This window comes from Aquarana catesbeiana, linkage group LG09 (genome assembly GCF_042186555.1).
Source record: "Aquarana catesbeiana isolate 2022-GZ linkage group LG09, ASM4218655v1, whole genome shotgun sequence".
In the NCBI taxonomy this organism is placed as follows: Eukaryota; Metazoa; Chordata; class Amphibia; order Anura; family Ranidae; genus Aquarana; species Aquarana catesbeiana.
Genome location: NC_133332.1, coordinates 51,023,511 through 51,038,554, shown reverse-complemented (window position 1 = coordinate 51,038,554; position 15,044 = coordinate 51,023,511). Strand labels below are relative to the sequence as shown.

The following is a 15,044-nucleotide window of genomic DNA, read 5'->3' as shown; positions in this document are numbered from 1 at the left end:
GCCCGGCGGCCGCGATGTCCGCCGGGCACCCGCGATTGCCCGTTAACCGGGCCGGCATGTGGATCTGTGTGTGTAAACAGCCTGTCAGCTCTGTCAGCTGTCAGCTCTGTCAGCCCTGTCAGCTCTGAGGAGAGCGATCTGTGTTCCCAGAACGGAGGAACACTGATCGGTCTCCTCCCCTAGTGCGTCCCCTCCCCCTTCAGTTAGTAATCACTCCCTAGGAAACACATTAACCCCTCCCCGCCCCCTAGTGGTTAACCCCTTCACTGCCTGTCACATTTACACAGTAATCAATGCAATTTTATAGCATTGATCGCTGTATAAATGTGATTGGTCCCCAAAAATGTGTCAAAAGTGTCCGATGTGTCCGCCATAATGTCGCAGTCACCAAAAAAAATCGCGATCGCCGCAAAAAAAATAAAAACATTTTTTTTTTTTTAAAATGCCATAAATCTATCCCATATTTTGTAGACGCTATAACTTTTGCGCAAACCAATCAATATACGCTTATTGCGATTTTTTTAACAAAAATATGTAGAAGAAAACGTATCGGCCAAAACTGAGGAAAAAATGTGTTTTTAAAAAAAAAAATTGGGATATTTATTATAGAAAAAAGTAAAAAATATTGTGTTCTTTTCAAAATTGTCGCTCTTCTTTTGTTTATAGCGCAAAAAATAAAAACCGCAGAGGCGATGAAATACCACCAAAAAAAAGCTCTATTTGTGGTGAAAAAAGGACGTCAATTTTTTTTGGGTACAACGTCGCACGACCGCGCAATTGACGTTTAAAGTGCGACAGCGCTGAAAACTAAAAATTGGCCTGGGAAGGAAGGGGGTGAAATTGCCCTGTATTGAACCGGTTAAACAAATGTGTGGTTCCCTCCGCCCAGTCTATGTCTGGTTAATTAAAATCCCCCATTATGATAACTCTTTCCATCCTTGCTGCTAATCCAAATTGCGATAGGAGATCTATCTCCCCCTCCTCCCTCAGGTTTAGGGGCCTATAGCATACTCCCAGTATTATTTTCTCCTTAGCTTCATCCCTTTGGAGCTCTCCCCATAAAGATTCCACCTCCTCCCTAGCTCCCTTAGTGATGTAATTTCTCTCATTCACTTATACATTATTCTTGATATATAGGCATACCCCTCCCTCTTTTTTTACCTTTCTATCCCTGTGATAAAGGGTATACCCTTGAATGGTTGCCAGCCAATCATGAGAGGTGTTGAACCAGGTCTCCGAAATTCCCACAAAATCCAAATCCTCCTCGTACAACAGTATCTCTAGTTCACCCATCTTGTCCTCCAGGCTCCTGGCATTGGTGAACATGCCACGTAGTTTAGACTGGTCGCATACTATCTTCTTATTGGGTGTTCCGAGATTGCAACTTGGACTTGTTACTATACTTACCTTGGGTTTATGCGCTTTAGTCAACCTACCACTAATGCCCCCAATACTACCCTCTGGAATATGTTCCGCGCTGACTATCTCTACCTCTGGGCCCTTGCTCCAATAGCAAAAAAAAAAAAATCCTCCTGATCCTAAGGCAATTGTATATTCCCTAGATCAACAAATAATGGTGCTATTACTTATACATTTTAATAGCCAGTTATACTCTGTGCACATCCAGCTTTTTTTTTATCTACTGAGTTAGCCAGTATTGATATTTGTAGTTTCTACATTTTCACTTTTTTTCCCTCCAGACTCAGTGTCCCTTTTTCATTTAAATGCCCTTAAAGTGAACAACTTTACAGCAAGGTTATTATTTTGACCATTTATCTATTCAAAAAATACTGTATTTGAGGAAAAAGGGACTTTGTAGGCATGTATAAAAATAATAACACATTTTTTAATGGTTCACATAAAATACATACATATACGACACATGATTTGTAAAATAAACTATGGGGCACACTAGTTTTTCTGGAGGAAATACTAAATATGATACTTCCTGTGGGACAATGCTAGACACGTCAAGAGAATGCCCACACTGAGATGGATGTACTCCTCTTGAGTGTTCCCAAAGTCCTTAAAGTGGAGTTCCACCCAATTTTGAGAGGTGTTAAACGAAAGACCACCTCTCCACCCCTCATTTTTGGATATTTAAAAAAAAAATTTTACTTTCTAATTTACCTTTTTTGGAAGTACTAAGAGTACTTCCGATCCAGCCGGGCCGTGGCCGAGGAAGTCACATCCTCTTCTGCGTGAATAATATAATAATAGTGTAGCGCTACTAAAAAGTGAAAATAAATCACAAAAAATGGAAAATAAACAACACATGCTGAATATAGCCCAGTGAGGGTGTGGGAAAGAAAGTCCACAGAAAATCTTAAATGGTATATTCCTCTGGTGAGAGTAATCCCAATCGTGATATAATCAGTGTAAGGCTTGTCTGTAGTCAACAACAGCGGAACTCAAGATATAAATGGGTACTCTTACCAGCTGTGATGGACCCCAAATGCCATACGACAGAGGGATCAGACAGGTTTGGGATCTTATATTATGTATATCAGATGTTGTTGTATTCATCAGATGTCGCTCAGATACTGGACACAGATGGAAGAACCCGTTCAAGGTGGTATCCTCAGATCCTAGACCGTGATTGGGATTACTCTCACCAGAGGAATATACCATTTAAGATTTTCTGTGGACATTCTTTCCCACACCCTCACTGGGTTATATTCAGCATAGCCAATTTATATTGTTTTTTGGTTTCTTTTTAGATGTGTTATTTATTTTCCATTTTTTGTGATTTATTTTCACTTTTTAGTAGCGCTACACTATTATTATATTATTCACTTTGAACTTTGTATGTTTGAGTGTTAGCAGCTTGTGTTCTAATTTAGCGCAGTCTTTTTCCCCACCTCCACATTCTCTTCTGCGGCGAGCCCCCTATTGTCTTCTGGGACAGGTGTGTGTCCCAGAAGACAAGCTGGCCATTCACAAAGTGCCGCGGGACTCGCGCATGCGCAGTCGGAAACCTTAGTTGGAATAGCGGCACCTGCACCCGATCCAATGGACGGATCGGCCTCGGGGGGCCGACATCGCGGGCTCCCTGGACAGGTAAGTTTCCTTATTAAAAGTCAGCAACTACAGTGTTTGCAGCTGCTGACTTTAAGATTAAAAGAATTGCTCGCTCTACATGTTTCGCGACCTGAAATTAATTGCAACCGCAGAGAGGCCCCCTCTACAGGAGGAGGTGAAGAACACGGGCCCTGTACTGAGCAGCAGCCCAGGTGTTCTGAGGGACCGGGGTGCCCAGTATACCTCGCGTAACGGAAGACAGGCAGCCTCACATCTGGAACCTGGAATAACTACACTTCCAGGAAAAGTGTATTTAGAGCCTTGTATGCACACTGCTTTATGTGCACATACCAAACTGACTGAATCCCTCTATCCAGGATCAGTGAACAACTAAGATAGGCAAGAACTCAACCTAAGGTGATGTCAGCAGTTAAGGCAATAGACCACCAGATATTTACTCTGTGCACCCCCACATCCCAACAGATGAGCTGACCTTTTGGCTGCTGAGTAACAGGGCCTGTGGTCTTCACCTCCTCCCGTGGAAAAACTAGTGTGCCCAGTATTTTTTATACGTGCCTACAAAGTCCAAGGTGTTTTATTGCCACCTTAGGGCATTGAAATCAATTGTATTTAATTTATGTATTCATACATGGTGATCATATCCCCCCTAAACACCTCTTCTAAAGAGAGAATATATTTAATTCAGTTAAAGTGGATGTAAACCCAATGTCATCCTTTCTAAACTACTGCCATAGGGGTTATCTATAAGGATATACATGCCTCCTGCATGTATCTTTACCTGTCAAAAGGTCTCCCCTCTGTCTGTTATGAGAGCTGAAAAACTGCAGATTCTGTGGGTGGGTTTGTTGTCTGGAGCTCGGTGGGTGGAGTCGTGATGTCAGTAGACTCCCCGCCCACCTCTACACTCCCCTTGTCAATATGCATTTTCTCCTGTGTATTTCTTACACTGAACTACTGCTATGATCTCTAACATCCAGTGAAAAGAGAGGAAAATAACCACATGACTTCAGCATGCCAAATCATGCTGAGGTGTGGAACAGCCAATCTTTGCAGAGCTGCTGAAGAAAGGAGTGGGGGTGGAAATTAAAAAATAATGCATGTCTTAGGCTAGTGCACAAGATATGTAAATCACCTGTCACTCACAGCAAGGGTGAGGATTTGACAAAGCTTTTCTCTGTTTGTCAAGTTTCATCTCACTGAACAATAAAAGAGGATTGATCAGAGCTGGATTAAATCTTTGTGGCAAGACTGGGCTCAAATGATAGGAAATCTATACTCTACATTATGACAAAAAAAAATAATTGGGGTTTTTATCCACTTTAATCTTTCCTAATAGTTGAGGTCCTTCCTTAATAATTTAGTTGCCCTTCTCTGTGCTCTCTCCAGTTTTGCAACATCCTCTATATGAATTGGTGTCCAAAACTGAACTTCATTTTCAAAATTAGATACCAGTACTTTTCCTTTTCATGGATTTGCACAATTATACAAATCGAAGTATGTATAGCACTACCCTCATGGGGGCAGCTGAATTAACTTCTTTTTTCCAAAACAGTGCAGAGGCCACCATTCACTCACACAACAGTCCATTAACTCTTGCACCAGTCTAGCGAAAGTTTTTTTTTTAATGATGTGTTGCTTGTAGAGCTTGTAAAAGGAGAAGGGTTGTGGTGCTATGGGATACTTCAGAAAATGCTGACTTGTAACAGGAGGATACATTTCACTAGGCTAAACCTCTTTGAAACCATTAACCGAGGAAAAGGCCAGAACTGAGACCCTATAGGAGAAGTCTCAGATAAAGAGCTACCACTGGCCCACAAACTGGCCCACAAATTAGAACAGCACACAGTCACTAGATTCTTGAGCTTGGATCAGTACTCACAATTTCCGTTGGCAGCTTCACACCTCCCAGCTCCCACCAGGCACTCTTCAGCCAGTTTTCCAGACTTAGAACTAATTAAAAATTGCCCCCCCCCCAGCATTACTATTGCTGAGACCTCAATGACCATCAGCAGACTTGAGCAGGACTGCCTCAAAGGGGCAGCAGCCCCTGAGGCAGGAAACTTGGAAATTTCTCCACTGGGACTAGACCCTGGACCATTTGTGTTCTCCTCCAGCGTTACTATGCACACCTCCCCAGGGATTGGCTAAAGCACGATAAATATTACATTTTCCTATTTGACTTTCCCAGCCCTCTATGTTTTGGAAGCCTCCAGAATGCAGGAAGAAACAATCAAAGCTACAGTCTGTGAAACCTAGAACAGCCCAAAAAAATCCATAGCTGCTCCAATGACTACTGAGGAGCCAAAAACTAAATTTATCTAGCATCCCATACTAGGAGGGTGCTATATACGATCACTAAGCACACCTAACAAACTAGTGACATGTGGAACATCTTTCTTTCTCTTTTTCAACTATGACAGGATCACAAGGAGGAGGCAGAAACTGAGTTTGGCCTCCATTATGCTGAAATTAGCAAAAAGAACGCCGCCCAATGTTCACGGACTAGACACACTGAAGATCCCATCATATATGCAGCTATCAAGACTCATCAATAAAACGCTACTTGCCGCAGTCTTACATACTGAGCCTTGCCAATGATCTGAAGGAAGCTATGCATGTGTCAATACAACTTATAGAAACAGACCTTAGATAGTACAGTCAAAGTACTCAAACATCAAGTACCATCTGCCAAGCTGTTTGGATAAAATTATTTGCGCATACCAAAAAAAAAAAGCATTGAAATACAAAAATGTTTATGTTTATGTTGATTGAATTTTGTGTATATGATTGCTCAACCCCATCAGATTTAATTGTAATTTCTTGAAATGTTTATAATATAATCTCATTAAGATGAAGAGATGGCGAAAATATGCATGAAAACCTATTCTAATGCCATCATTGAACAGGTGTTTCTGTAGGGGGGAAATGGGTACATGTGTATCATAAATACTGTATGGTAATTGCAAAACTGTTTCACTATTTACCTACCGTGAAAATAAAGTAATTTTTCTCTTTTTCAGTATCTGTTGTTGCTTGAAATAAAATTCATTGTGTAACTAAATAAGCAGACCAAGACAACTTTTGTATGTGTCAAGGGGAGGACCGTTAAAACCCAAGTTTAGGGGAAAAAAATGGTTTACATTTTATCAAAAGTGTCCCTTGTGATCCAAAGTCCTCTGTCACCCCCCTCATACCCCACAGCTGTACTCTTCTGCTGCTGTGTCGTATTTAGTCAAATTAAATCTGCAGTACATTTTAGTCGACTAAAATAATTTTAGTTGACTAAAAATCCTAAACCAAATTGCAAATTGTTATGAATAAATATAGAAAATGCGTGCAAAATTTAAATTAATGCAAATATATAAGTAAATAAATAATTAAAAAATGAATGGTACATATATGAAAAATTGATTTGTTACAAATATGTTTAAAAAAAAAAAAACGGTGAAAAAATAGTCAATTTCTACTGTCGTGTGATAGTGCACTCCATATCCCCCAACGGTGTGAAAAGTACTGGATGTTCCAACACAGACTTGTGCCCGCCACTACACAAACTTATTTCCAGATCATATTTATCTCATACAACCACCATAGAGGAAGAGAGACAAAGGATCTACATAGCGTGAATAACACTGCTAGATGAATGTTTATTTAAAAAGTGGAAAGGTACTCACATTATTAAAATCGAATACATGCGATAAAATAAAACTGACAACTGCCATTGGCAAGCGTAATGACGTTGCAGGTTCTGGCCCCACCCAACGCGTTTCCTGTCACAGTGCATCGCCAGGGGAAACAGGAGCGTAAACGTTGGACGCCATACAAAGAATAAATAGATTCCCCCCAGGGCATAGAATAATCAAAATAGGAAAAATCCAGAAAAAAATAGCATTCATCATAGACTAACAATAAATACATCGGGACATAAATCTTATAGTGAATCAATGCACTGTTATTGGCTCCTTGTCCATTCATGGTGATCACTGAAAGACCAAACAATAGAGATCTGGAGGACATCCAAACACATTACATCAGCAGCCACTATGGTTAAATAATTGCATAACCAAACTAGATGGATAAAAATATGTAGCGCCATCTTGTGTTTAAAAACAGACTGTCAAAATCCTATTTGCATGCTTAAAAACTTTATTTATTTTTAATTACAATAATTATGCACCAACACGTACATTGGAAGAGCCTTTACAATAATAATCAAGAGAATAAATAATCAAAAAGGTAAGAGAATAAACAATAAAATGACTAAAAATAGCCCCGCTCTATGTTGAGACCATAAGCTCTACAAGTTTTGAGCTGATAAATCCAATGGGTTTCAAATTTGGATAAACCTTTCACAAAACTACTACCTCTCCAATGGGAAGAATAGATAAACGATAAAGGCGGTAATGTTTGGACAAGCTGTGTTCTGTAAAACCCTATTATGTATATTATTTATGTGTTCATTAATCCTTACTCTAAGTGCCCGAATGGTCCTACCCACTTGATGAATCTTACATGGGCACTTAGGAAGGTAAACCACACCCTTAGTGGTACATTAAATAACATGTTCAATGTTATATAACTTGAAAGTACTATGTGAAATAAAAGATTTGACTTTACAATTGTTCCTACTGATGGTCTGGGACATTTTACATTTGCGACAAGGAAAGAATCCCGTAGGACCTCCAACCAAAGAGACCTTAGGTGGAGACTCTATTACATTAGGTGCAATGAGATCCCTAAGGGTTTGGGTTTTACAGAATAAGATATGGGGGCAATCTGGTAAAATTGGTCCCAAAACTCTGTCATTTTTTAAAATTCTCCAGTGTTTTTGAAATAGTTTCTTAACTAAAATATGATGATTCAAAAAAGTAGTAATAACAATTTGCATCGTATTTATTTAGGATTTTTTTCAGAAAGAGCACAATATTTTGTATATATAGTATATAATAACAATGTGGTAATCAGGTGTTCTATTTATTGATACATGGATAATTTTATCCTCAGTGATAGGACATTCCAAGCTCTTTGTTTTTCATAGACAAAGCCCACTCCTTCAGGAGGTATGGAGGTTATAGGCTCTGAAATACATAAACATGTCTTAAAGCGGAAGTAAACCCATCCATAAAACAGTTTCATTTCCAACACGTGCCGGAAATGTAACACTCCCATTGGTTGTGCTCTCAGCCAAACTGTCAAAACATTCAATGGTTGGTGTCATAACTGATCACATGTGCAGCATCATGGCAGTTGTAGATTAAACAGAGGCAAAGATGGCAGCTTCCTTGGCTGAAAACGATAGGGGGGTTTACTTACACTTTAAAGCGCAACTCCACTTTTGTCAATAAAAAAAACTTCCCCTCTGGGTAATATATGTACATTGCAAAGATTATAATAAAACTTTGAAGCAGATTCCTACCTTTTGTTATTCTGAAGAAATCCCTCTGTGTTTCTCTGTGCCTCTGTTCTGAGGTGATCTAATGGGGGTGGTTTCATACTTAAATGTCAGGTGTGCAGCTGCAGGGCTCTAATGAGGAAATCTGCTGGGCCTGCATCTCTTTAAACATGTTCCTATTGAAAATATCTCTCCAAAAATGACATTTTTTTTGCAGGGGATGCCTGAAATCTGATTTGTATCTTAGGCAGACTTCTGGGAAAATTGGTGAGCCAATCACACAAGCAGGAAATTATGTTTCCGGGATGGTACACACTCTGTGTACAGAACAACCCCAGGTAGCCATATTGCAAAGCATTCTCAAAAAATTACAGTGGCTGCAGAAAAGAAAAGGTAATTTTTAATAACATTCAATTACAATATGATTAGTGTCACAATTATATGCGCTATATTCTTTTTTTTTATATGCTATCTTTTTTCCCCACGAAATTGGAGTTACCCTTTAAATATATGCCAGAATTTATGCCCTAAAGACGTCTCATATTGTATCATCTGTACACAAACTCACATTTGGTGTGTACATGCAATATTCCCAAAGTGTTAAAAATGAATTTCCCAATGGGAAAAGGGTCAGACAAATTTCTGTTGGAGACTAAGCACAAATACATTAATATGGAACATATTATTTATTGCAAGGGCATATCCAACACATGATCTTCATTACAATCATATCCACACTTACCACTTGAAAAGATTCACAAGAGCATTAGAAGGTATCAATCAAAAATAGGATCTTAAAGCATGCTTAAAGTAGAGTTCCAGGGTTTTTTACTTAAACATTTTGAACTGTTGCTCTCACATAATCCTATAACAATTGGCATTCTTAGTTAATGTAGGTTTTTTAAATGTTATTTATGTTAAAAAACCTACTTAGCAGTCCCCCCTGAGTGCACTGCTCTCCCAGCCCACTGGTATTCTGTCCCGGGATATGGTGCTTCTGGATACCCAGCATGCACCTCTTGGTCTTGCGCACGTGCACAAACTACAAAGCGGTGGAGGCGCATTGTCTCCTGGGATTATTGACACTCATATCCCAGGAACCAATGGGCAGGCGGTACTGTGGAAGCGGTGGATTAAAACTACTAAAAAGGTATTTGCACTTCTGGGAAAAAAAAAGCCAATGAGATAATAAAAAGTGATCACGAACACGGGGGAGTTGATAAAATGCCTGGAACTCCGCTTTAAGTCTAAAACCTGGTACGCACAGGCAGTTTTATTTTCTTCAACCCAGCAGGCTGAAACTAAAAAAAAAAAACTAAGGAGCTCGTAAGGAGGACTGCCTCTCTCCAAGAACACACCAATCAGTGCTCGCAGCCATTGGCTGCAAGGGCTGATCGGCTGATTGTTTTTCAGCATGCCCATTCAACAGAATCTGGACATTAGGCTGCTGTACACACTGGCTGAATGTTGGTCAGTTTCTGTTGAACCAGATGATACTGGCCGATATTCAGCCCATGTGTACCAGCCTTAAGAATGATACCAGGCAAAATCATAGGACTTGGGGACAATTCTCATCAACATACAATGCACAATGCAGGAGACTAGCTTTTAACTGTTTACCCCTTTGTTAGGAGGGACAGTGTTCAAATCTAATTTACATTTGATGAGATCTGCCTGCACAGTACAGATCGGGTTCATTACGACAAACACAGCTCCTCAGCCCCCTGAGAATGAGAATAAAGTGGGATTTTTCCTAGCTAGAGTTTCTAAAAATTTTTATAGTCCTGTTATGTGAATCGAAACGTGACAGATATAAAGTAGATATTAGAGGTATACTCACTGTTCCAGCACTGCAACCGCCATGTTTTAGCATTTGACACTTCCAGTGGTGTTTGAATTCTTTGTTTCCTCTGCTGAGTGCTGAGATTCCACCCTACAGCCAAACAGTGATGTTGGGGGTTAAAGGATGGACATAGGATTCTGACACTCCCAGAAAAACCAAATGCAAAAACACTGAGTGGAGAGGAGGTAAGAAATATGGGTCACTGGAGAGGTGAATAAATACTCTTGAAGAGAACTCTAAACTGTATTTTTTTTAAACTGGCAGAGTCACTATATGGTATATAAGTAGAGCCACTTTAAAGCCCAACATGTACTCTTTTTTCATTTTTTGATAAGAGCAAGGAAGGGTTGTGCCCCATACACACAATTGGATTTTCCGGCAACAAATGTTGGATGTGAGCTTGTTGGTGGAAAGTCCAACCGTGTGTATGCTCCATCGAACATTTGTTGTCAGACTTTCCACCAACAAATGTTGGCTAGCAGGTTCTCAAATTTTTGTTGTCAGACTTTCCGATTGTGTGTAGACAAGTCAGCTGCACAAAAGTCCACGCAAGCTCAGAATCAAGTACAAGCCGGAAGCGCTCAGTCTTGTAAAACTAGCGTTCATAATGGAGATTTCACATGACTATTGAATTTCCTTTTTAGCAGCTCGCCGTACGTCACTATGTTCGTAATTGTTGGCCAACATTTGTGTGACCGTGTGTATGCAAGACAAGTTGGAGTCAACAACCTTCAAACAAAATTCCACGGTTTTGTTGTCCGAAAATCCGATCGCGTGTACGGGGCATTAGAATATCCATCAACTTTTGTTGCTGTCTGTATTCCTATTGGGAAGTTTACAACGGTCTATTTAAAAAAAAAAAAACATTTAAATATGGTTAAAATATGAAAAAAAAAAAAAAAAAAAAACTGTTGCTGTTGCTTTTCAAACACCCCTGACAATGTTTTAGTTTGTCCCAACTTCTAAAATGGTCGTGTAGCACCCTCCTAGGTAGGTGCTAGAGAGTGTATATTGTTTTTGGCTTTTTTGCTTAACAGAGTAGACAGGCAAATTTAGGTGATTGATTAGTGAGGTCTGCTCAGTGTGCTCTGGGGCGACTCATGCTGTCTTGATGTTTAACACTGATCCAATAGCAAGAAGGCATATTGGACAGTGGAAGGAAACCTAGCAGGTGAGAGCATGTAGATACAGCCCTGGCCAATTAGAAGGGGATGTGCCCCAAGGAATGCTGGGTGCCTGTATTTAAGTCTGTGGAGACATGGGCTCAGGGATTCCAGTTGCAGCCCACCTCTGAGGAGAGAGGTTCAGGTGGGGAGGAGGTGGCTGCCACTCCCCAGCATAGGCTGCCATGCGGCCTCTGGTGCCTGACCTGAGGGCCTGAAGCATTAGAGCAACAACCCAGGGTTCCTAAAAGCATGGAAAAATTCCCCACGGGGCTTTTTAGCAGCAAGAATAGACAAATATCTATTGTAAAAAATTGATTATTTTATTTAGTAGAAAAAATTAAATTGTACAAAGAGTTTAAAATATGAGCTCTGGTCAATAAGGCGGGGTAGCCAAAATTGATGGTGACATTATACATCATAGAGACAACGTGTTACAAGTTACGTTACACCATAGGATGCATGAGAATACCCTGATGCAGTTTGACCCCTACATTCTTGGTCTTCTTCGGGGGGTTTTAGCATTCTAGAAGATACATCAAATAAAGGTTTTTTCCATTTTTACATTTACAGCAAGAGTAGAAGACTACTTAATTTATATTATCATGTATAAAACATACATTGCTTTATATCTATGATGGTATATTTACCCCTCAAATAATGGACCTCGCATAACCAGAGACTTAAAGACAGTTGTATTCAAGTGATCCAGGACCTCCGCATGCCTCCTCAGTGTCCCCCCAGGTGAGTCTTCACGTGTAATGACCTTGGGGGGGGGGGAGAGTAAGAGTGGGGGCACCTGCAATTTGTAATTTAGGGGGTCAGAGTAGGATAAGCAGAGATCATTTTCATAGAGGTACTAATAGTGGCTCCTGGCAATAGGTCCCACTGAGTGTACTGAATCAACCAATTAGAGTGACTTTCTATTTTAATGTGTTTAATTAAGTGCTCATTATGTATTTATTTTGGAAAGAGGAAACTATTTAAGTTTACCCCTGGGTTGAATAATAAGCTCCTGAAATCAGATGATATAATATACTATCATGATTAAGGTGATCATGTGTAAGAATTAGGTGTGTAAACTGAATAAAAATGATAAGTGAATTGTATGTGCATTTGCTGAAAAGTGAGGTGCTAAAAAGTGAAGTGCAGTGTGTGTGTGCAGAAACTGGTATAGCATAAACAAACCAGAATTGAAACTAATTATGAATAATGCGAAAAAGGAATATGTGCCATTGATGATGCTGCAGTGATTGAACAAAAATATGCAAGTGTAATAAATATAATTTTACCTTTAATCTTAAGGGTGTAGTGTAAGATGCCAAACCTGGCACAGGTATAGGCGCTCATATACAGGGTTCAAGATGGAATGTTAGGAAGCCAATCTATATGAAAAGATTACTGCGAGGTGTGAGTAGTAGTTAGTATAATGTCCATTCAGCCAGTGCATCAAAAATAGCACTTACCAGTCTGCCTTCCTCTCAAAGTATGAGCACGCGTGACGTCGCAAACACGTCTGACGGTGATAACGGGACGCCGACGGCACGGTGGCCAAAGGCTTAACTGTGGGGACAAATTAAGGGAGAATCATGATATTCATGCCTCTCCACCATGTCGGGAAGCCGAGCTGAGGCAGGGGCTCAGCCCTTTTGGCGAGACCGAAAGGAGGAAACAAAACGGCCTGTCAAAAGGATCTCTTGAAAAACAAGCAAAATATACAACAATTGTACAAAACATTTACATAATATTACAATCTAATTTCATTAATTTGTTCACTTTTATTCTTCATATATTGTATAGGATTTTTTAATGAGCAATATAAAGGGTGTATATATCCAAGGTTTGTAGTTGTTCATGAATCAGCATAATCGCACTATCATGTACCAATGTTTCTATTACCCATAGACTGGTTTTGAATTATGTCATAATCAACTCAATCAAGTTGCTTATGAATTAGCATAATCGCATCACCATATACCAATATATATATTATCCATAGTTTGGTTATGAATTATGTCATCATCATGCATAATAAATTGTTAAGATTTCTCTCAATTTCATCATGCTATTCTTGTGATTCAATGTTCATGCTTTTGTAATCCATGATCATGTGATTTTATTTTTCTTTATGCCCTTAGCTGTGCTTCATTTAAAGTCTCAATTTTTCTTTTTATATTTTTTTTGTATACAGTAGGGATGGAGGCAGATGAATGTATCCATTCATTGCCTCATCTAAAGTCCCAAAAAACCCCCCTCCCTCTTTTTGCCGCAAAGTAGTGAGGGGAAAAAGGAGGGGGAAGAGGGAGGAAGGAGAAAGGTTTCTGGGGGAAGTGTATTTTGTATATATATATATAGTCAGGTCCATAAATATTGGGACATCGACACAATTCTAATCTTTTTGGCTCTATACACCACCACAATGGACTTGAAATGAAACAAACAAGATGTGCTTTAACTGCAGACTTTCAGCTTTAATTTGAGGGTATTTACATCCAAATCAGGTAAACGGTATAGGAATTACAACAGTTTGTATATGTGCCTCCTACTTTTTAAGGGACCAAAAGTAATGGGACAATTGGCTGCTCAGCTGTTCCATGACCAGGTGTGTGTTATTTCCTCATTATCCCATTTACAAGGAGCAGATAAAAGGTCAAGAGTTTATTTCAAGTGTGCTATTTGCATTTGGAATCTGTTGCTGTCAACTCTCGATATGAGATCCAAAGAGCTGTCACTATCAGCGAAGCAAGCCATCATTAGGCTGAAAAAAACAAAACAAACCCATCAGAGAGATAGCAAAAACATTAGGTGTGGCCAAATCAACTGTTTGGAACATCCTTAAAAAGAAAGAATGCACCAGTGAGCTCAGCAACACCAAAAGACCCGGAAGACCACGGAAAACAACTGTGGTGGATGACCAAAGAATTCTTTCCTTGGTGAAGAAAACACCCTTCACAACAGTTGGCCAGATCAAGAACACTCTGGAACAACATTCTATGGACAGATGAGACCAAGATCAACTTGTACCAAAGTGATGGGAAGAGAAGAGTATGGAGAAGGAAAGGAACTGCTCATGATCCAAAGCATACCACTTCATAAGTGAAGCATGGTGGTGGTTGTGTCATGGCGTGGGCTTGTATGGCTGCCAATGGAACTGGTTCTCTTGTATTTATTGATGATGTGACTGCTGACAAAAGCAGCAGGATGAATTCTGAAGTGTTTGGGGCAATATTATCTGCTCATATTCAGCAAAATGCTTTAGAACTCATTGGACGGTGCTTCACAGTGCAGATGGACAATGACCCGAAGCATACTGCGAAAGCAAGAGTTTTTTAAGGGAAAGAAGTGGAATGTTATGCAATGGCCAAGTCAATCACCTGACCTGAATCCGATTGAGCATGCATTTCACTTGCTGAAGACAAAACTGAAGGGAAAATGCCCCAAGAACAAGCAGGAACTGAAGACAGTTGCAGTAGAGGCCTGGCAGAGCAGCGCCAGGAATGAAACCCAGCGTCTGGTGATGTCTATGCATTGCAGACTTCAGGCTGTAATTGACTGTAAAGGATTTGCAACCAAGTATTAAAAAGTGAAAGTTTGATGGATGATT

The 15,044-nt window shown here is 39.8% G+C and overlaps 1 protein-coding gene across 1 annotated transcript in view; it reads left to right on the top strand.

Annotated features, from left to right (window-relative positions):
- The window catches only part of LOC141107157 (uncharacterized), a 55,106-nt gene extending 49,042 nt beyond the window's left edge, over positions 1-6,064 (top strand). Inside the window, exon 5 of the mRNA XM_073597905.1 lies at positions 5,463-6,064. Coding sequence (XP_073454006.1) covers positions 5,463-5,597 — 135 coding nt within the window. The 3' untranslated portion in view covers positions 5,598-6,064. The remainder of the gene's footprint in view (positions 1-5,462) is intronic.
- The last annotated feature ends 8,980 nt before the right edge of the window (positions 6,065-15,044 follow it).